At 41.3% G+C, this 21487-nt stretch overlaps 2 protein-coding genes across 4 annotated transcripts in view; one reads left to right on the plus strand and one right to left on the minus strand.

Moving 5' to 3' along the window:
• lrrk2 (leucine-rich repeat kinase 2) overlaps positions 1-10308 on the minus strand; it is a 29811-nt gene extending 19503 nt beyond the window's left edge. Inside the window, exons 1-18 of one of the 3 annotated variants that reach the window (XM_083667160.1) lie at positions 9940-10308; positions 9588-9673; positions 9077-9186; positions 8086-8174; positions 6236-6370; positions 5856-5990; positions 5342-5473; positions 4542-4661; positions 4138-4298; positions 3935-4014; positions 3688-3794; positions 2743-2872; positions 2522-2646; positions 2101-2228; positions 1629-1773; positions 1244-1383; positions 598-726; positions 215-385 (exon numbers count right to left, since the gene is read on the minus strand). In XM_083667160.1, coding sequence (XP_083523286.1) covers positions 215-385; positions 598-726; positions 1244-1383; positions 1629-1773; positions 2101-2228; positions 2522-2646; positions 2743-2872; positions 3688-3794; positions 3935-4014; positions 4138-4298; positions 4542-4661; positions 5342-5473; positions 5856-5990; positions 6236-6370; positions 8086-8174; positions 9077-9186; positions 9588-9673; positions 9940-10078 — 2262 coding nt within the window. In that variant the 5' untranslated portion in view covers positions 10079-10308. Of the gene's footprint in view, positions 1-214; positions 386-597; positions 727-1243; positions 1384-1628; positions 1774-2100; positions 2229-2481; positions 2647-2742; positions 2873-3687; positions 3795-3934; positions 4015-4137; positions 4299-4541; positions 4662-5341; positions 5474-5855; positions 5991-6235; positions 6371-8085; positions 8175-9076; positions 9187-9587; positions 9674-9939 lie in introns of those variants that run through there. The other 2 variants (XM_083667158.1, XM_083667159.1) reach the window with 2 other exon arrangements.
• A 220-nt stretch (positions 10309-10528) lies between these two features.
• On the plus strand, positions 10529-20559 carry LOC310802702 (proton myo-inositol cotransporter-like). Its single transcript, XM_083667229.1, has 12 exons — positions 10529-10544; positions 10856-11081; positions 12780-13285; positions 13665-13824; positions 15443-15645; positions 16085-16193; positions 16803-16966; positions 17210-17330; positions 17553-17678; positions 18037-18155; positions 18530-18682; positions 19041-20559. Exons 3-12 carry the CDS (start codon positions 12805-12807, stop codon positions 19247-19249), a joined length of 1845 nt encoding a protein of 614 aa, XP_083523355.1. The 5' UTR covers positions 10529-10544; positions 10856-11081; positions 12780-12804; the 3' UTR covers positions 19250-20559.
• The last annotated feature ends 928 nt before the right edge of the window (positions 20560-21487 follow it).

Genomic DNA, 21487 nt, shown 5'->3' on the forward strand with positions numbered 1-21487 from the left:
TGAGTGTTGTTACAGTAATTGTAAGCAGAGTGGTACAAATGTTGACTAATCAGTAAGTCGAAAAAACTGAGCACTGTCAGTCGACCAAGATTTTGTTTAGTCTGGGACAGCCCTATAACACTCACATACCACTCACATACTCAAAACGCATCCAGTCAGACGATAACAACACTCAAACCCCACCAAAGTAACCAATGTTTTCTGCTGTGCTCACCTGGTATATGAGGGACTCTGTCTTGGTCTTCCTGTTGATGTCAGCTCCTAGCTGGATGAGACACTCGGCCATGAGCACATCCCCATCCTCGCAAGCTTTCACCAGCATATTGTACCTCAGCTCAGCATCAGCCGACATCCTAGACAAGGCCAGGCAGCCTGCCTTATGTAGCTGACAGAGGGGGAGAGGGAAGAGAATGTCATTGTTTTTAATGAAAACAAATCACTGAGAGAAAGACTAAGAATGGGGGAGAGATTAAAAGTAAGAAATAGTGAAAGAGAGGGAAGGAGTGAGGGGATAGAGGATATAAAGAAGTATGTGAGAAACAGCAGTCATAGCACGCTTGCTCACTCACTCACACACTCACTCACTCACACACTCACCAGGCTGTTGTATTGGTCTGGTGGGCCTTCTCTTAGCTGCTGAAAGATCTGTCTGTCAAAGCCTTCCCTCTGCAGCTCACCAGCTGCCCCTGAGCAGGCATCCAGCATCCTAAGAGCCACCTGGAAACCCTGTGGGCCAACCATCAACACACCAGTTGTCTGCCTATTCAACATGAGAAACACTATGTCCAAGGCAAATAAAACCAAGATTGGGTGATACAAATTCATTGGTGACGTCACACTATGAAGATCACAACAAAAAACAACACAACACGACATTAAAGGGGCAATCTGTAATTGGTACATCCATTTTTGGACTTGATGATATATAAGAATATAGAATTAATGATATATAGCCATTGATTATTGAAGAATATAATTTATAAATGCCTCATGAGCTTAGATAAACCTTCTTACCTGATCAGAACCCAAAATATAAGCTTGCTTTACTCCACTGTTTGATTGATCTATAATTATGATTTAATGGATCGTCAAGTCCTTGCATCCATAGCTCTGTCTATGAAATTGAGAGTGGTTACATTTCTCCAGCCCGATCCCTCAGCTGTACCTTAAATGTGGCGGGGAGCCCGCTTTGTTGTTGTTTGAATTTCAGATTACACCTTTAATGAAAATTCAACTCAGTAACCTTTAATAGCATCTCTGGGTCCTTTCTGTACTGCAGGAGAGAAGTGACGAGAACAGAGGCTAGAACAGGAACAATCATTCTGGACAGCTTCTTCTTTGACACAAGGTAGTAGAGAAGGTTTAGACCCCAGTAGTGTATTTCTATTGGAGTCAGGAATCAAAAACTAAGATTACATTCAATAAGAACATACATGACTGCACGTATTAGTACTCTAGGCCTATAGACAGTAAACATGTAAACCAAATAGATAAAGAATCATGTTATAATATAATGCAACGGTAATATAATCATCATTTATAACCTAGCTAAATCAATTTATCATATGGATAACATAAGTGGCTCAGTGAGAGATATATAAAGGCTGACATTGTAATAGTAGTCTCACCTCGTTCCCTAGGGAACATCTGTAGTGTGTGTAGCACAGTGTCTATTGCCCCCTGTTGGCAGAGCAGGTCCACTGCACCAGAGCAGTCAGCCAGGGCAGAGAGAACCCTGAGGCCGCATTCCTGAATCGCTGAACTGCTAATAAACTACATAACAAACAAAACAGTGGCACAAGCAGATATATATCTGAGTGATAAATTAACAAACAAATGAAATGAATACCATCTAATGAACTACAGATCGTAATGACAAATCCAAATCCAAACCAAATTCATTTGTAGAACAATGATGGTGAGCACAACTTGCATTACGCAATTTTATCACAAATATGAAAACATAACAATAATATGCTGTCAGGGCAGGGATGCAAGCTACTCACAGGGGTGCCAATGATATATGAGACCTAACTGTAATGGACTACAAATGCCAAATACCAAAACCAGAAACATTATTGAACAAGCAGTTTGTCTTACTCTGTTGAGAGCCTCCAAGTAGACAGTATGAGCTCCCTCCACCACACACTGGTTCTTTACCACCCTCAGAGACATGTCCACTGTGTCTGGATCTGCCACTGACACACCATTCTCCCGCAAACTCCTGTCTGCTCACGGACACACGGACACACGGACACACACACACACACACACACACACACACAGACACACACACACATACAGACACACACACACATACAGACACACACAGACACAGACACAGACACACAGACACACAGACACACAGACACACAGACACACACACACACAGACACACACAGACACAGATGTTTTTAAACAACTATAATAAATTCTTGTTTTATGGGAAACGTCTTGCTATAGAGGCTGTTAATGTCTCACCAAAGCAGTGCATGTCTTGCTCAGTAGAACTGTCTGTTACCTGGACAGAGGAAGACCAGGCTGGCTCTCATTGCCTCTAGTTGGACGACTGGTTCGAAGTTATGAGCCTTCATAGCCTTGAGGATCTGCCCCATGGCCATGTTCAATTCATCCAGACTGGCCGATCTACAGGGTATATCAGGGAACATGCTCATGCAAATAAGAATTTCAAATAATTTCAAATACTATTTGAAACCAGATCTGACAAAGACCACTTCCTACCTTCCCTTGAAGAGCATGTGGAGCAGCTTACAGGCGCTCCCCAAGACCTCAGGAGACGAGGAGTGTCTCTTCATCATCTCCACCATGTTGACGTGCAGGCCGTTGGACAACAGTAGAGCTTGCATTTTACCTTCAGATGCAAAACCAGGATAGCAGTTGTTATAACTATGTTGTAAACATTCTCTCGCCACATTTGTGACTCAAAGTGGAACGTGTGTAGAAACAGGTTTGGGTGTGTGCCTCTCGAACCTCTAGGCTACCTGCTGCCCATTTGTTTTCTACATTTCTGCCATAGGCGAAGACAAAATATTTGCACAAGCAAATGATTTGGTTACAAATGCGACCGGCAATAAACCTATTGATATAGGCCTAGTGTGTCCCAGTAAGGAAAATGGCTACTGGTCGAAATGTTGAGCACTGGCTCACTTTCTGTTTTTGTTACTTTATGATTAAATCAAAAATAAATATAAGTTCAACCTATTTTGGAGTGCATCCTGTTTTCTTTCATCTTTCAGTTATTACTTTGAATTGAAGTGCAGCACCCTTGTAAGTAACATTAAGAAAGATATTTTTCTGACAATGTGCAAAGACCTCATTCTATACCGGCAAAGGTATAACAACTCTGAAAATGGTATTGTATCATATATCTTTTACATTTATAGATGACTACGCCTTAATTCAATGGTAGTATGGCAGCCATATTGGATTTTAGCTGCCATATTGGATTTGAGACAAAACCCAGCATGGCCCAAAATCTTGATTGCAAGAGTAGGGGCTAGATATTCATAATCCACTGAGAAAACATATAAATGGTAATGAGTATAATTACAGATTGTTTGTAACAGTGTAATAAGCAGGAGTCGGGGGGGGTCTAACCCTGTATGTAATTACAGACTACTGAGGTGTAATAACAGTGAAATAAGCAGGAGTCAGGGTCTAACTCACTGTTGCGGGTAATGAGCATGCCCATGGCACAGGCAGCAGCCTGGAACACACCAGCAGAGGTGGAGTGGAGCAGCATGGCAGCCATGACCTGTCTGTGGACAGGTGTTCTAAGGAACACACAGCTACAGTCAAACACAATATCAAAAGTATAGCTAATGCTATGCTAAGGCATACAATCACATAGAAAGCTAATGCTACACTAACTCATATGAATGACTTCCATATGCTTTTGTTGAACAGTATCTACCTTCCATCCTGCTCTAACATTGAATGGTGCGGTCCGCTGCCATGTAGTAACAGGCTGTGGATGGCCCAACACGCAGCCTCCTAAGGAGAGGAGAGGGTTGGGGAAGAGAATTATGGACAAAGATAAGGAGCAACAAGATGAGCGAAAGCCATGGAAGCGAAAGCCATGGAAGAAATGTACAGCATGAGTTCCCTGGGACTCGCCTGTACTGTGGAATCAGCAGCGTGGAGCTCCAGTGCTGCGCAACAGGTCTCCATCCAACACAAGCCCATGTCATCCACATCCTCTCTCCCCCTGTTCTCTTCCTCCTCTCCCTCCTCCATCCCTTCCTCTGTCACCGCTTTGCTTTGCACAATTGTTTCAGCTGAGTGGATGTAGAAAAAGGAGGAAACAGTCATACAGCTGGTCGGATTTCAGATCAGTCCTCTGTGGACTTGATCTGAACTTAAAAGTAATCTCTTTTTGAATAATGCTTACAGTGAACTCTTGGTCTGTAATTTAGGTGATTGTATGGGTGGGTATAATTACATAGCCGTGTGTGTGTGCGTGTGTGTGTGTGTGTGTGTGTGTGTGTGTGTGTGTGTGTGTGTACATGTACTGTACTCACTGAGGGCAGCCAGGCAGGAAAGAGCAGCAGCTTGCAGTGAGGCGTTCTCCGGGTAAGTTAAACAAGCTCTCACTGTGACTCTATGCACCCCATTCTGCACCAGGATATTATAGTAACTCGCTGGAGGACAAAAAAACTACTGTCAATAGACCTCTACTGACCTTGACAATCACAATGGTTGTAGTGGTAGAACTAATTAGATTATATTATCAACAGTGAAGTATTTATTCAGAGGTTACGTCGTAAACACTGTCATTAGTCATCATCAGCAAGGAATGAAAGTACTTTTAAAGTCTGTCAAGGGCAGTGTGTATAAAGGAGTGAGTGGGAGTGCTCCACTGATCCCATTTGAGCTGCACCTGAGCTGCACCTCACAACCTGCCATTGCCCTTCTTACAGTGGCTGCTAAAGGCAAACATTTTATTCATACTCTTGCATTCTGTGAACATTCTTATGTTTTATGAAAGTCTATTCGGTTGATGGAGGTAATTCCCAGTTTCGGAAAGCCCAAGGTATGTTTTTCTTCTTCTACAGTGTTAGGGTTAGGGATATCAGTGTTAGGGATATCTTAACAATCTATAATTAGCTGGCCCAGCCCTTTCAAGTTTCACTTCCTGCAACTTCGGGAACTTTGCAGATGTGAAACCCTATATAATGAAGCCCGGCCTTCCCCCAAATAAAATATTTGCCTACTTCGACCTTCATATGAAGTAGCATGAAGGGTTAATATGAGGAAAATGTCAGTGTAGAGGAACCCCCAAAAAATTACCCGACCTTTGACCTTTGGGTATTGAGCTGACCTGAAGTGAACTTCCCGAACAGACAGCAACCAACCTCCTGCAGAGCCTCAGCCTCAGGGAAAGAGTCCATGGCCCCAGTGACCACACTGTAGCACCTCTCTCCCCCCGACATCATGATCTCCACATTACTGGCTGAAACATGGTCAGAGACAACAACAAACAGGGGGATTTCCAACATGTACACACTGCATAGCCTTATTTGGGGGCATGACATTCAGTATCCTCCCCAATTAGGACGACCATGAAGCCATCTGCCTACTACAAAACTAAAAAGCATGTCCTTACAAGATGTTACAAGGCTTAAATGTGATTAAAGTTTACTAGTAGCTGCCAAAACAAAATCACAAATATTCTGAGTAGAATCATGTTAGCACTGAGATGGGCCACTCAAGATTGTGTTTTTAGTAGGAATGAAGGGGGAGAACTAGAGAAAGAAAGAGATGGAGGGAATGTATTGAAGAGATTGGGGAATGGAAAGTGTTGTATATTTACAGTTGATGATGTGTGGACTTACCAGGTCCAGCCAGAGGAAGCAGCACCTTCATGGCCTGTAGAACCAGGTCTTCACTGTCGTGGAACCGCTGGAGGGCTCTGAGAATCACACTGTGGTCCTGGTTCTCCAAAAACACCACCAGGTGGTCATCGCTCACTGACAACAGATAGGCAGACAGACAGACAGACAGACAGACAGACAGACAGCAGGTATGACTAAGTATAAGTAAGTATAACCATAATAGTAAACACTAACATTATTTTGGCAAATATATTTAGTAAGGGGTTGTGCATGACCCAGAATTATGAATGGGCAGGTGGTATTTCAATTGAAGAAATGATGAGCGATTGTATGGTGGAGTATTGAGGTGTGTGTACATGTGTGTACAGTAGATATCTCACCTCTCTCCAGCAGAAGCTGCAGAGCACGGCAGCCTTGAAGCTGGACCTCCTCGCTGGAGGGGAATGCCTTCATCCCATCAACAATCAGGCCAAACACATCATCCTCATCCTCCAGAAGCAAAAACACGATGACATCTAGACAATGACAAAACCAGGGATTGTTTTATTGATTCATGTCATACACTGTCTGTGGTCCAACACATTGAACAATTGACAATTCCATCATGTCAATGTGTTTGTATTGGTCCCTATTCAAATAAATAAATCACAGTTAAAAGATGCAGTACTCTTGCATCACTCGTTGAATGGAGAGAGGACGAAAGGTCATGGACTTTCCAGATTTATACATTGACCTTTCGACAAGGAAATCAAATGCTCTACTGTGTGAATGGCTTTAAACAAAGGGGGTTTCAAAGGCAATAATGGGAACTCCTGCATGTGCAGACCTTTGTCTCAACCTCAGCTTAATTGTGTTTAAATGACACTGTAAGTATATTGAATAACCATATGTGACTTGTGATTTACTGTAATTAAATGTTCTGCATTCTAAGGCCTCTTTGGCAAACATGGCATGTTGTCGTATTCATGACATCATCTAATAGCTGGAATAATTAAGCGAGGGCAGAAGTTCAAAAAGACATACAGACAAACTTTGAGAACACTAGACTATTTCCAAGGAGAAGCACTTATGAATTGAATGCTGTGGCGACAGAATGACAGAGCACAGAGTTGCCATTGAACGGTGGAAATGGTAGGCCTATAAAGTATATGAACAGACAATAAGGTCAGTATACTGTACCAGAGTGGTATATTTGAAGAGTGGCGCCAATTAAGGGGTACATTTTCTATTGGCTAACGCTTATGGAGACTCAAATAGTTCCTTCATGTAAACATATGAAGCAAATTATATTCCGCATCCGCAGAAATATAGTGCCGTCATATCAGAAAATCAGTCCGTCACCCATTGCCTTCAGTGGCATTACAACCAACTTTACAAACTATCAAAATTCAATTAAAACTGTTGGCTTTTATAGTAACTGTCTACTTTTAGAGGTACTTACATGCGCTGTTTTGTATACACAGAAGTATAATGAGCACCTGTTGATAGTGCATATTTTAGCCGGCTACTTTTTATCCTTATTGGGTAAATCAGGAAGGAATTTAAATGCCTTATATTATGTGGCATGCAAAATAAAACATAGAGTGTATAGAAACATTGGCTGATTCTGATTCTAACCTGACACTACATGCTGTCACAGTACATTTTTGTTCCTCTTTTTATGAGCCTATACAGCTCATAGGCTGATACACTGTTCATACTGTAACCTATTTATTCTGCTTATAATGCTACTGCTATTCATTTACTGCTTACACTGCACTACTATACTATACTGCACTACTTACTGCTCACATACTGCACTACTTGTATATACTGTTCATTGCACTTTCTGCTTTTTGCACTTCTGGTTAGACGCTAACTGCATTTCGTTGTCTCTGTACTTGTACTCTGCACAATGACAATAAAGTTGAATATAATCTAATCTAATCTAATGACGCACAGTATGGTACAGTAAGTGCTGTAGAGTCTTGTAACAGACTGATTGAGTGACTTATTGTTGTAAATCTGTTGTAGTTCACCAGTGGGCTATGACCCATCATTATGCTGAGTCATAGGAATGGGCCGATGCTGTTGCAGGTCGTGCATGAATGCACCTCCAGCAGATGTCATACAGTAGGTGCAGTAGGGTATATCGAATTGAAGCGTTGCTACTATTACACTACATCTGGGAACACTAAACAATATGCTGATATTCTCTTTTTCTTTTCAAGAAAGTGCTACTGTACTGTACCTGATCTAAGAACCAGAGCCAGTGTCCTGAGCCCAACCATCACCATCCTGCAGTCTCCACTGTACTGGGCAAGCACCTTCAGGATATGCCTGAGAGCAGAAAACAGGTGAATATTCAAATATGTCTGCAGAAAGTGTGGGGTGTTAGCCATCAAACGAAAAACTGTTTTGTTGAGCTACAGTAACTGAAGTGGATTCTGGTAACAGAATGACTACATGGGTCCCCCTAAGAAATGCATTATTCACTGTACATGATCATGTAGCTAGAATAGGGAAACAAAGGTAGACATATACAATAAACACTCTTATTAAGGTAATAATGTCTTATTTTATCAACTTACATATAACATTAAAAAGGGTAATTGATATAACTTACAGAACACAAGAAATATAAATCTGCCTTCATTTATGTTATTTAAATCAATGTGTGGTTCTCAATTTATTTTTCTTCAATATAACAAAACACTTTGACACTTTTGGCACCAAAAAAAAAACAGAATTTGAATGTGTCAGTGCGCTCTTTAATGATGTCCAGAAGTCAAAGCTAATTTCCCCAAAATAGAGACTCTTAGCTTTCATTTGACACCCAATTTGATATGCTCTGATGGATTTCACATTTTAGTCCTCATGATTGTATATTTTATATATATATATAACACACACACACTTTACATCGTGTTTCACATGTATAAACTTCCTGATAGAGTGACAATTTTCAGCCACAGTTATAATCATAACAATAGGGGTTTTTTAGTGCTGTTTCAATTCCCTATCTGGCTTTTGAAGATGAGTCAGTCTGCAGTGTTCAGAAGGAGGGAGCAGTACCAGTACCCATTATGTGGTTAGATGTAGTTCTCTATGGACAACCTTCAATTCAGATCAAGAAGGACTCTTACCAACAAAGACCCTCAGGACCCTGTGTTTTCTAGCTATGACACATAAGGATGGAGGAAACCTCTACATGTACACTAACATGCATGCAAAACACTTACTGATGCACTCCCAGTATCTCCCAGTCTTTCCCTACTCCAAGGGGGCTGGTCAGTTTGTCCAAGGTGGTGGGGCATATTTCCATCAGCCGACACATTAGTGACCATCCCACCTGCAGGGCAAAGACACTTTTCATGCCAAAGAGGCATTTTCACCACTATGCAAACAATATAACTATTTCTGCTCCAAAAGTGAGATTTGCTTGACACTGTTCTAGCAGGTTTCCCAGTTAAATGTGGTTAGGTCTCTGTATTTAAAGTTTGAATAAATAAGACTAGGATTCATAGGGAACTAAAAATAGACATGGAATCCCAAATCTGGTGACGTCAACTGCTCCTCGTGCTTGCCACACCTAAAAATAAGCAGGTGTTTCACTCTTGAATGGCAGTGCATTATTAATGTTTACTGTATGTAATTTGTGTTGAGAAACATTGGTAATTTATAATTATGATATTTATGGACTAAAGTCAACCAGCAAATGGTTGAGAAGTGGATTTTGATGATGGTGCATACCTGCTGTACTCTTCTACTGTTAATGTACGATGACAGCACCACCATAAGCGGGGAATGGACCTCTTTATCTTCAAAGAGTTCTGCTGCTTGGAACCAAATCAGCAGAAGGGATGACATGTTTTTTTTTCAATAATGGGTTAACATAGACAGGCTCATAGCTATTTTGAATTGACTAACAATAGCCTGGCTTTGACAAATGAGAATAATAGATATAGTATTTTAAGCTGCTGTCTTGCAACACAGTGCATTGCAAATCAAAACGGCAATGATAATTATCTATTGAAGTAGTCTATAATAGCCACGGAAATTAATAATTTAAAGTGTTAAAGAAGTCAAAACCATGATTTCTTACCACAGTCATCAGTGTGCGCCAGGAAAATTAGGTCTTGTATGATCTGCACCAATGTGCTTAATTGCTTCCCTTCCTGTAAATTTTTCAACCTCACCAATAGTTTTTTCAACCTTTCCTCCAGGTCCTCTTTATTACCCATGTTCTTTGAGATGTTGTTCAAGTTATCCTAATAAACACATTTAAATAATAAATGCATTTACCGACAATCTTCAACAGCGACAGTGAAATTCGCGGAGCAACAATGTTGCAGCATAACATGTTATATAACATGTAGCCATTGATAGTCAATGTAACAATTTGAGTGCATTCAATGTAACCGAGCTCACAGCACAACGACGCGACGGCAGTCACAAAGCTTGAAGGATAAAGTTGTCATACTATTTCACAAGTCCGCTCTAAGCGGCGGACATGGTCCTGTTTTCAAGGCTTCCAAAGATGTGTTATAATTAGAAGATGGTTGATTGGCTCGAAATCCAATGGTAGGGGTTGTCCACCCCGGAAACTCGCAACGTAGCCACTGCAGGCATGCGCAGAGAGTTTTGTCAGTGATAGGTTTCCTATTTCGTAATATACATTTGTGAAAGTAGCTGGAAAACGAAGTGCAAGTAAGTGGGAAAATATTTTTAATTCTGTCACAAATGTTTTTATTCATGCATATCGGTAATTATTCACGAGGGCAGAGGATCTCGTCAGACTGCGCATGTGCCTAGCAGTCACTCTGTGGGTTTTTTTGCCGATTGGCGGGGTAACATGCTCTACTCTGTGCGGCAAACATATCGTAAGACCTTGGACATTACACACGTGTATCTAAAATCAATAAGGACAATGTGCAGATATTAAATTAAAAACGAATGTTCACCGCTCTGCTATTGTTTCCCATCGTTGAAAGTAAGTCCCAGCACTTATTTTTCCACAGACCGCGGACGGAAATGGGTGCAGAGTGAACCCTCTGGCTCCTCCTATCTCTGTGGGTCTTTCCCCGTTGAGAACGCGGTTGTTTCGACTTGACTCTCTTCTACGGGCGTGACATCTTCGTTCGCCAGATGAATCATATGACTTCAGTAAAACTTCCCGTTTGGTCGACAAACAACAGCGGAGAGTCAGCTGTTTGGACACTGCCCAGATTGCTGCAAAGATCAAAGGTAGAATCATATTTTCTTCTGTCGCATATGGTTGTTTTGTGCTCTTAAATCACGTAGGCCTATGCTATCGGCATACTTGATTACACTTCTCTGATACTGTGGGAGTTGTGAAGTAGGCTACTGTATATGCAAGAGGGTGTACTTTTATTTGGATATGTACTGATTAATAAAGGACTAGGATATGACTGGTAATGCAGCCAAACCTAATTTAGAGCGTTCCATATGTTTTATGAATCAACAACGCTTTAACTCACGCTGCAGCGCTGTGGCACAAGACGAATCACTTTACTCCATACACTGACAGCTGCCTATGAAAAATATAATAATATAAAAATCCAACTATAATATCTTACACATTTACATGTTTATATCATATACTTATGTTGGTATATAATATTTTACTGATACGACTGAAACAGCGATTGTCATGCGACATACCGTGCCCTACGTAATCGGACAAAGAAGCATTTTCTTCTTCTTTTGGCTCGATACTCCACAAGTTTGGATTTGAAATCAAACAATTACTATGAGTTTAAAGTATAGATTGTCAGCAATGGCATTTTTTTCAGGGACCAAGTCATTAGCTCTAGTCATCTTTTTGTTCTTCTCCTCTACCCTTAGGTGAAACGCGCAAGTTACATTCGTGAAATTATTGTCATACTTTCTCCAACCACGCTACACATTGTGAATTGACAAACTGCACTTAATTTGGCAGTTTGATAGATAATGGAGCACACATTTTATGACGGTATTGAAACCGTGGACATTTTTAAATCGCGGGGGATACCGTATTACCGTTACACCGCCCAACCCTAGTACAGGCCTGGCAGAGCATCATCAGAGAAGATACCCAGCATCTGGTGGGGTCAATGGGTCGCTGACTTCAGGCAGTTATTGCATGCAAAGGACTGTCGACCAAATACTAAACATGAGTGCTTATTTTGGACATTTGATAAATCTGTCCCAATACTTTTGGGTAACCTGAAATAGGGGGACTATGTATACACATTGGTGTAATTTCTGATTGGCGAAACCAATATGTACACAAATACCATCAAATAAAAGCTGAGCATCTCTACTTTAACCTTATAGTAATTGTTTGATTTCAAATCCAAACTTTCAGAGTGTAGAGCTGAAAGAAAAAAAAATGCTTTACTTTCCCATTACTTACACACGGCACTGTATATGGAGAACAGGAGCGGGTCTAAAATGGAGCCTTGCAGTACACCACAAGTGATCTGTGCAGGGAATGAGGAAGAATTTCCTATTGTGACAGAGAAAGTTATATCTGCAAGATAGAGACTGAACCATTCAAGTGCAGTGTCAGTGACACCTAGTACATTTGTAAAACAGCTCAACACAGAAATCGAGGAGGAATAGATAGGTCTCGGTTAGAGGGGGTGATCTGGAGTCTAATATTCTCCACCTTTTTTTGTAAAAAAAAAAGACTGTGCTTGGGAGAGGAGTTGACAACAAAGTCAATAACATTGAACAGGACCCTTGAGTTGTGGCAATTTTTTTTAAATAAGCTCAGAGAAAAATGACACTCTTGAATCCTTGACCACTTTCTGATACGACTGACAAAACATTGATAGCACTTTTAATTGTATTATATTTGAGTTCATTATTGGTTATTTTTATTGCCTATGTAGCTTACTGATTGTTTTATTGTTTTCCCCTTATTTTCCGCAAACCAAGCCACAATGAATAAAATTTGCGGAGTATGAGCAACCTTAAGGCGGGCTGGAGGAAGAAAGTGAACAACGATGGAGAGCGGAGTCTCATAAGCGCTCCCTCTGAGGAGAGCATCGACAAATTGGATGATGCAGTCACCGTTGCTGCTGGAGCCCCAGAGCTATCAACGGAGCAGGACGTCACACCAGTGTTCGTCTACCTCCTGGCGTTCTTCTCTGCCCTGGGTGGCTTCCTTTTCGGCTACGACACCGGGGTGGTCTCCGGGGCAATGCTTCTCTTGAAAAAGGAGATGAACCTGAGTACTCTGTGGCAGGAGCTGCTTGTTTCCAGTACCGTGGGCGCCGCTGCGCTCTCTGCCCTGGCTGGCGGGACACTAAATGGTGTTTTCGGGCGCAGGGTTTGCATTTTGCTGGCCAGCTTCATCTTTACTGCTGGTGGAGTGGTGTTATGTGCTGCCCCAAACAAGGAGGTTCTTCTTGTTGGAAGAATTACAATTGGTTTGGGCATAGGTAATTCTATTCTGGAGTTTTGTATACTTAGGTTGGTCGCTTAGGTTGTGGGTTTGATTCCTGCTGGGACCATATATACTGAAATGTATGCACTCACTGCAATGTAAGTCGCTTTGGATAAAAGCGTCAGCTAAATGGCTTATATTATTATATTATTATATATTATATTATATTATAGGTTGCCTTGCCACTGTACTGTATTTCGGGAAATGGCCAGTTCTGAATAGGTTTGACACCAAGGAGTGTCTTCCCTCTTGTAACTCAAACTAAATTTAACAAGATTCTATAACAGGACTACTTGTTATACCGGACCAATTATTTTGAGTCCTCTCATGAAACTCTTTCTCATTTTGTCCTGCTACTTTCCCCCATTTGTAAGGCATCACCTCCATGACGATACCTGTCTACATCGCAGAGGTCTCACCACCTCAACTGAGGGGTCAGCTGGTCACCATCAACACTCTCTTCATCACGGGTGGCCAGTTCATTGCCAGCATTATCGATGGTGCCTTCAGCTACCTAGATCGAGATGGTTGGAGGTAGGTCTCATCCAAGATATTCCTTTTTTAATGCTTTACATGAAGTGGCTCTATATCTGTGAAGTTACAATGTGATTAATCTTGTAACAGCATTGCACTTACACAGTGACCTGCGTAAGTAGTGGAACAGTGAAGCATTTAGTCTTCTTTTGGCTCTATATTCCAAAAGTTTGGATTTTAAGTCAAACAATGACTATGGGGATAAAGTATAGATTCTCAGCTTTTATTTGATGGTATTTGTGTTCATATTGCATTCACTATTTAGAAATGACAACACTTTTTATACATAGTCCCCATATTTCAGGGCATTCTGGTGATGCTCTGGCAGGCCTATACTGCAGACATCTTCAGTTGTTGTTTGTTTTGAGGTCTTTTTGCCTAAAATCTTATAATCAGGACATGAAATGCATGTTCAATTGGATTTAAATCTGAAGATTGACTTGGCCAGTCAAGAACATTCCGTTCCGTTTTTGGCCCTTTAAAACTAGTTGCTATGGCAGTATGTTTTGGGTCATTGTCTTCCTGTTTGATGAAGTGCCTTCCAATGAATTTGGAGGCATTTGCTTGCACTCAAGCAGACAATATGTTTCTGTACACTTCAGAATACATTCTGCTGCTGCAGTTACATAATCAATTAAGACAAGTTAGACAAGTTAGACAAGTTAGACTATATATATTGCCTAGGTCTGCCTAGTCTAGTGGATTGTAAGTGCTTAGTCTGTCCATACAGTTATATTGTATTCACTTGTATGTAGGGCGCTAGTCTTACTATTTGTTAGAAGCATCGTTATGTCTGGGTGAAATGTGTAAACAAGGTTACTTAAACTTTGAAATATAAAGCTGATGAATTTGCTTGCTTGAAATACAAGTACAGTTTTGGCTCTGATGGTTTCTATGGTAATTGTATTGAACAAGGCCAGCACCACAAGATACTGTAGATTATAATGCAACGAGAGGGGGATTATGTGAAGGACTGAAAATAAAGAAATGGTAAAAATGTATGATCAGAGCCTATTGATGAACATTTTCATTTCTGAAAGCGGACTATATCAGGAACTGAAGAACTCTATGGAACTGAGCTTGATTGTCTAATTGTGTTAGGTAACATTGTTTCTTCTCCCCTCCTTCCCATCTCTCCACTCAACTATCTTTGATTTCACTACTTTCTCTCTCTCCCCTTATCCATTCTCTTGTATCTGTCCCCTGTCATGCAATTAATCTCACCTCACTTTGTGTCTCTTTAACCTCCTACTCTCTCCTTCTGTTTCTCTCTCCATCTCCTCCCTGTGTGTCTGTTTATTTTCTTCCCTCTCTATATCTGTCTGTCGTCCTCCCTGTGTGTCTGTCTGCTTTTCCCTGTCTATCTATCTCACTTTTATCTATTTTCTCCTTGTCTGTCTATTGTCTTCCCTCTCTTCTTCACACTCTCCTCCCTCCCTCCCTCTGTCATCCTCTATCTCCCTCTTCTACCCCCCCTTCTCACCCTCTCACCCTCTCTTTCTCTCTCCCCTCGCTCCCTTCCTCTCCATCCCTCTCTCTCTTCCTCTTTTTCCTCTTTTTCCTCTCTCTCCTCTCTCCCCCTCCCTCCCCCTCCCCCCCCCTCTCTTTTTCTTTGTAGGTACATGTTGGGACTGTCAGTGGTCCCTTCGGTGCTCCAGTTCTGTGGTTTCCTCTTCCTGCCTGAGAGCCCCCGCTGGCTCCTCCAAAAGGGCCTTACCCAGAAGGCCCGACAGGTGCTCAGCCAGATCCGAGGCGGCCGGAGCATCGAAGAGGAGTACGACAGCATGAGGACCAGCATTGAGGAGGAGAAGGAGTTGAGAGGTGATGCATATAACACTTATATATGGACACTTATATAGACACATGTACACTCACACACACAGACACACAAATTCACTGCCAAATTAAAATGAAACTGTGTGACGCATACAGTCTAGACCACCCATAATGACAGATCAGACCTCTCCCTCTTTGAGGCTTATTTGGTTTTGATGCATTTTGAATCAAAAGCTTTCAAATATTTTGGAGTTTATTATCCTAACTAGCAGTCTTGCTGATAGGCTGTTGATGTAAGTTCAGTGGATCAAAGTGTGTGTTCTTAGTTTTCTATTTTTTTTTTGTTATTTCAGCTGAAAGATTGTTGTTGAATTTCATATCGTATCATTTTTCAAGCAAAGTGTCAAGCCTTGTGTTACCGATGATAGCACATATTGATGACTCTAAAATTGCTGACACTAAATAAACGGAGTGCGTAATGTAGGGGGCGCTGTGATCTGCCGTATGCTGAGCCACCCACCTACTCGCCGAGCGCTCATTGTGGGCTGTGGACTGCAGATGTTCCAGCAGCTCTCTGGGATCAACACTGTCATGTAGGTTGTCTCCTTTGCTACCACTACTCCACTACTCAAGTGTGGGGCAGTCTTGGTACATACATTCTTTTACTTTTAAATGAATGATTTATAGCCATTGATTCTTGAATAATATAACTTATATTGTAAATGCCTCAGGAGCAACCTAAGCTTATTTTTAAGTCATTTAGCAGACGCTTATATCGAAAGTGACTTACAATAAGTACATTTGTCTAAGTAAGTGAATCAACTGTACATCAGTCATCATAAGTAAAACCTTCGATAAGTGTTAGGGTTAGCCATCAGCAGTCACTCCACTGATATATAGCCATCAGTAGCACTGCTACTCCACATTATACAGCAGCCACAGTGTTGAGAAGAGAACTCTATTCATAGTTTTGTTATTTTGTTAATATGTTACTATGAAGAACACTGTATTAACCACAAAACATGGTTAAACTATAATTTTTATCTTATGGTTGGTCAGTCCTTGCATCCATAGCTCTTGGGTTGGGTTTAATAAAAAAAAAAAAAAAAAAGTGATGGGGTGACCGCTTTGTTGTGGTTTGAACCCCAGATTGAGAAATTTGATAAGAATTTCTTCATGCCAGTTCTCATTGTCCCTGTCAGGTACTACAGCGCCACCATCATACAAATGGCGGGAGTGCGGGATGATAAGCAGGCCATCTGGTTGGCTGCTGCCACTGCTGCCACCAACTTCTTGTTTACCCTGGTGGGGGTGTGGCTTGTGGAGAGAGTGGGCCGCAGGAAACTGACACTGGGCAGCATTGCAGGTGTGTGTGTGTGTGTGTGTGTGTGTATATTGAAAGCTTTATGTGAGTAAGAATTAAATAAACTACAGACTGTAGTTAATGGGCCATATTGTATTTATGATGGTTTCCATTCTGACCAATATTTAGATTTTTTTTTACATTAACCCGTGCCAAATTCCAACAGTTGAATGCAGCTCTGTACTTTTTTTTTTACTTTACTCTAAAGCTCAGCATGAGTAATGTGACATAATGTCCTCTCTCTAGGTACTGCTTTGAGTCTGACAGTCTTAGCGGTTGGCTTTCTGCTGTCGGCCCAGAACTCTCCTCCTGTCACTCTCCACTCAACTGACCCCCTTTCTTTCAACTCCACCTGCACAGAATATGGGTGAGACTGGCAAGAAATGTGATTACCTAACATACTGTATCTACAACATGTCATTTAGCATTTTGTAAAAGTAGCTACAGCAAGAGGCGTGTGTATCCATAGTAACACTCCTTATTGTCCACAAACTCCCTCTATTGTAGAAATCGAAATTTCTCCTCAGATTTGCTTATCTAATAATCCATGGAATGTTTTTTTTTTTTTATCACACTTTCCTGTCCCCAGGTCCTGTGAGCCCTGCATGCTGGACCCAGGCTGTGGATTCTGTTATCGTGAGAACGGAACCACTGTATACGACTCCTCCTGTATACCTGTCAATCAAATGTCCACTGGGAAGGCCGCCTGGGGAAGGTCAGTGTGTGTCCCTGATGCAGAAGGTGACTGGGATTTGAATCTGGGTCTCTCCCTTGCCAAACACCTGCCGTAGCCCGTTAAGCTTAAGTCAAGGCATTAGCTTGGGGAGCTAATAGCATGGCACTAATACAACCAGACTGAGATCAAACCTGGGTCTCCCTCTTACCAAACACCCACTGTAGCCCACTAAGATAAAGCCTAGGCATTAGCCTCTGGGAGCTACAGTAATGGAAGTGTTAACGTCTCAGGCAGAGTTATGGTTAATCAGCACATGATCATGGTTCAAAACCACCTCTGCTACAGTGGGAAATGCAGTGGAATGATGCTATGATGACCTTTTTGTGTTTCTCTGCAGGTGTTCCAATCAAACCCAGGCTAGTGACGCGTCTCTCTGGGCCTACAACTACTGCCCCACCTCCTACTCCTGGATCGTCCTGCTAGGCCTCATCCTCTACCTGGCTTGCTTTGCTCCTGGTGAGAGCTCCATGTACCCTAATTCACTGAGCTGAGCTGTACTGGGCTGGGCTGGTTACACATTCACTATAATGGCTAAAACAGTGCTGGAAAGGACAATGTGAAAGGAAAGCCCCCATGTGTTCTCATGCCCCACAGCTTGTCTAATACATGACTAATTTAGTAATGTGTTATATATGTTTGTCTTTTCCTTCTGTGTCCTTGTTGTAATTCTGTATTTCTAATGTGTTTTGATAATTGTCTGTAATGTCTAAGCGGCTGCTTAGGCGACAGCTAATGGGGATCGTAATAAAAATTAAAGTCATCTAAGATCTTTTGCAAATCGAACATGCAAATAAAGTGAAAACGTTAACATTATCCTGTGTGTACTGTAGGTATGGGACCCATGCCGTGGACAGTGAACTCTGAGATCTACCCTCTGTGGGCCAGGAGCACAGGGAACGCTTGTTCAGCAGGGGTCAACTGGACCTGCAACATCCTGGTGTCACTCACATTCCTCCATGTCGCTGAGTATCTCACCTACTATGGTACAACACACCCCACCACCACTGGAGAATTCCTTTATCCATATTTTTGGAAATACCAGTCAGTCGTAGCTAATGTAGCAGTTCGCTGTGATATTGTCTTCCCTGAAACATGAAGTACCCTGAAGCACAAAAACTCAGGTTTTTGTTGTTTATTGTTATTGTAGCGGGGGCTTGCTATAACGGGTTACGGTAATGACTATGGTTTCAAATTATGCAGTGCTGTTTTTAGCATGATATCCAATTCTGGAGTGGGATGGTGTATGTTACACACACACACACACACACACACACACAATTATTTGGGGGTGTTAAATGTTTCTTATAGATAGATTAATTGAATCATGGATTCATTCCCCAGGTGCGTTCTTCCTCTACTCAGGCCTGGCCGTGCTGGGCCTGCTCTTCGTGCTGGGCTGTCTACCAGAGACGCAGGGTTTTAGGCTGGAGGAGATGGAGTTCCTATTCTCCAATCGCCTCTGCTCCTGCGGGGCCTCAGACATCAAGTACATCCGGATAAAGGGACACAACGATCACCTCTTTGACAATGACGCCTCAGATGTGGAGTAGACAGGGAATTTCCTTCTTTCTCTTTTTCTTGCTTTTTCTCTCACAGACAATGTCATGAGGGCTCTTGTGTGAAAATGAATTGTGGACACTTCCTCTTTTTTCTCTCTCACTCTCTCTCTCTCACTCTCCTTGTCCCCCCCTCCTCTCTCTAGATTTACTCTCTCACCCTTTGGTTGGGCTCCATTCATTTGTCTTCCAGAAGAGCTCAGAAAAAACCTGTCTTGACCTCGTAGCTGACTCACCGTTGCCACAACCTCCCTGAACAGCCTTGCAGTGTCCATAGCAGGTTCAGCCAGCACAGTTATATAGCAGAGGCACTGTAACACTGACACTGGTACAACACTAGGCCCATTTACCCTTAAAGGGTACATACATTTTAACACAGTCAGAAATGCACAAGAGGAGAGACATCAAGCACTCCCTGGTTTCTCATAGGTCAGCTATCTCTCTCTGGAATGTGATTAGCTCTCCTGTGTCTGTATAAACTGTACTGTGTTGAGTGTGCTTATCACCGTGGTGTTTCTGTGAATTAGAAAACTAGAATAGCCTGTCCCTCTAGTCGTCACTATCTGGCCATTCTGATAAACAGGAAGTACTACTCTTTTTCTCCTATAATATGATGTTAAACACTATCCCTAACTCCTAACCGTAACAACCTCAACCGCACTTCAACCTTATCTCTAGATATAACCTTAAAGGTCCCCTCCCCTCCTAATTTAAATGTTGTATCAGTCCTGAGCATCTTATAAACTAATGTATGGGTTTGTTTCGAAAAAGAAATTGTCTTACAATTTTTTAATGATTGATTTCCCCTAACCACTTTTTCTCTTGGAAATACAGTCTGCTGCTGTGGGTGTGTTTCCATAAACTATTCATATTCGGATGAACATTGTGATGTGGAACATTTTGCGGATGTGTGAATAAGGGACCCAATATACCTCTCAACTAGGACCAATGTTTTTTTTCATGGCACACTTGATTTCTATTACCTTTCGACAGATAACACATGTATTTGCCAAATATATTAGGTTACTTAAAGAAGCCCTTTTGGAATGTTCTGTTTTAACCAAATCTAGCTGCACATCCACTGCAGTGCATTCCCATTAGTGTTGCACATTCAAACAGGTTAGTCCAGTACAATTGCTGTCTGAATGTTTGTAAAGCACAAATGTTATCACTGTCATAATAAGTACTCAATATGATCAACAATGTTTGTAGTTCTCATTTTAAATTGCTGTAAAAGTTTAATTGATAACATTTTATATGCTATTTACTTGTATACATTTGATTAAAGGGATTTGCACTGCATTGCTGGGAGGGGTTGATATTTTAAAATATGACACTGACTCAGATGTGTCAGCAATGAGAGCTGGTGACAGTTTGTTACAACAAACTTTACAAAGTGGTGATGTAAGCTTCCTGGCTTGCTGACCAGTGGTATACATGATGATATATAATTTATATCAGGATTTTTATGTCATTATCTATATGATGTCCAAAATGTGACATGACATACTACACAGGTGGTTAAAGTCAATGACTAGGAAGGTTAAAGAAAGCTTAACCAAAGAGAAATAAACCCTTGTCTATGTAGACCATACTGTATAGAGATCTAAAGAACAACTCTTACTCAATATGTGCTAATATTCAATACCAAACTGAATAGCATTTACCTTTCACTATTTAGAGCTAATGTTTACCAGGTGACCACATGGTGGCACTGTTTATGTACTTTATCCTTAAGTGTGCATGTGCCACAAAGAGGCTATTTCGATGATCTGAACTGTATGGACAAGAAAATGGTAGGCATTCTAGTTAAGGATAAATACCTTGGTGTAGTAATTGAAAAAAAAAAACATGATATTGAAATCAACTGAAAACTTAAGTCCTCTCATTACTTCAATGCAACAAATGTTTAACCTAAGGCTCCAAAGAGACTATTACAGGAAGATCTCTTCTAGCCAAAGTAGAAGGCCTATCCAGAGTGATATACTGTATACCTTCTTAACTTTAGATGTTCCAAAAGAAACATATTAATCAAATATGATGATGATCCATGAAGTGGATAAAACAGTTTTTCAGAAATCCAACATCAATATGGATCTTCATACCTGCCCATTTTTGTAACTCTAGGTGGTCTATAACTTGCTCAGATGTTTTCTAAAGTCCAATGTATCCGCAAACACTCGAATTACAAAGATTTGTCTATCTCAGGCAATACTGATGGTTAATTTGTCT

The sequence above is a fragment of the Argentina silus genome (genome assembly GCF_951799395.1).
Source record: "Argentina silus genome assembly, chromosome: 3".
NCBI lineage: Eukaryota > Metazoa > Chordata > Actinopteri > Argentiniformes > Argentinidae > Argentina > Argentina silus.

Excerpts from the sequence above, each read along its gene's own strand:
- LOC310802702 (XM_083667229.1), top strand. The coding sequence starts at position 12,805 with ATGAGCAACCTTAAGGCGGGCTGGAGGAAGAAAGTGAACAACGATGGA. Across the intron at positions 17,331-17,552 it reads TCCACCTGCACAGAATATGG|GTCCTGTGAGCCCTGCATGC; the intron begins GTGAGACTGGCA and ends TCCTGTCCCCAG. Across the intron at positions 18,683-19,040 it reads TGAGTATCTCACCTACTATG|GTGCGTTCTTCCTCTACTCA; the intron begins GTACAACACACC and ends TTCATTCCCCAG.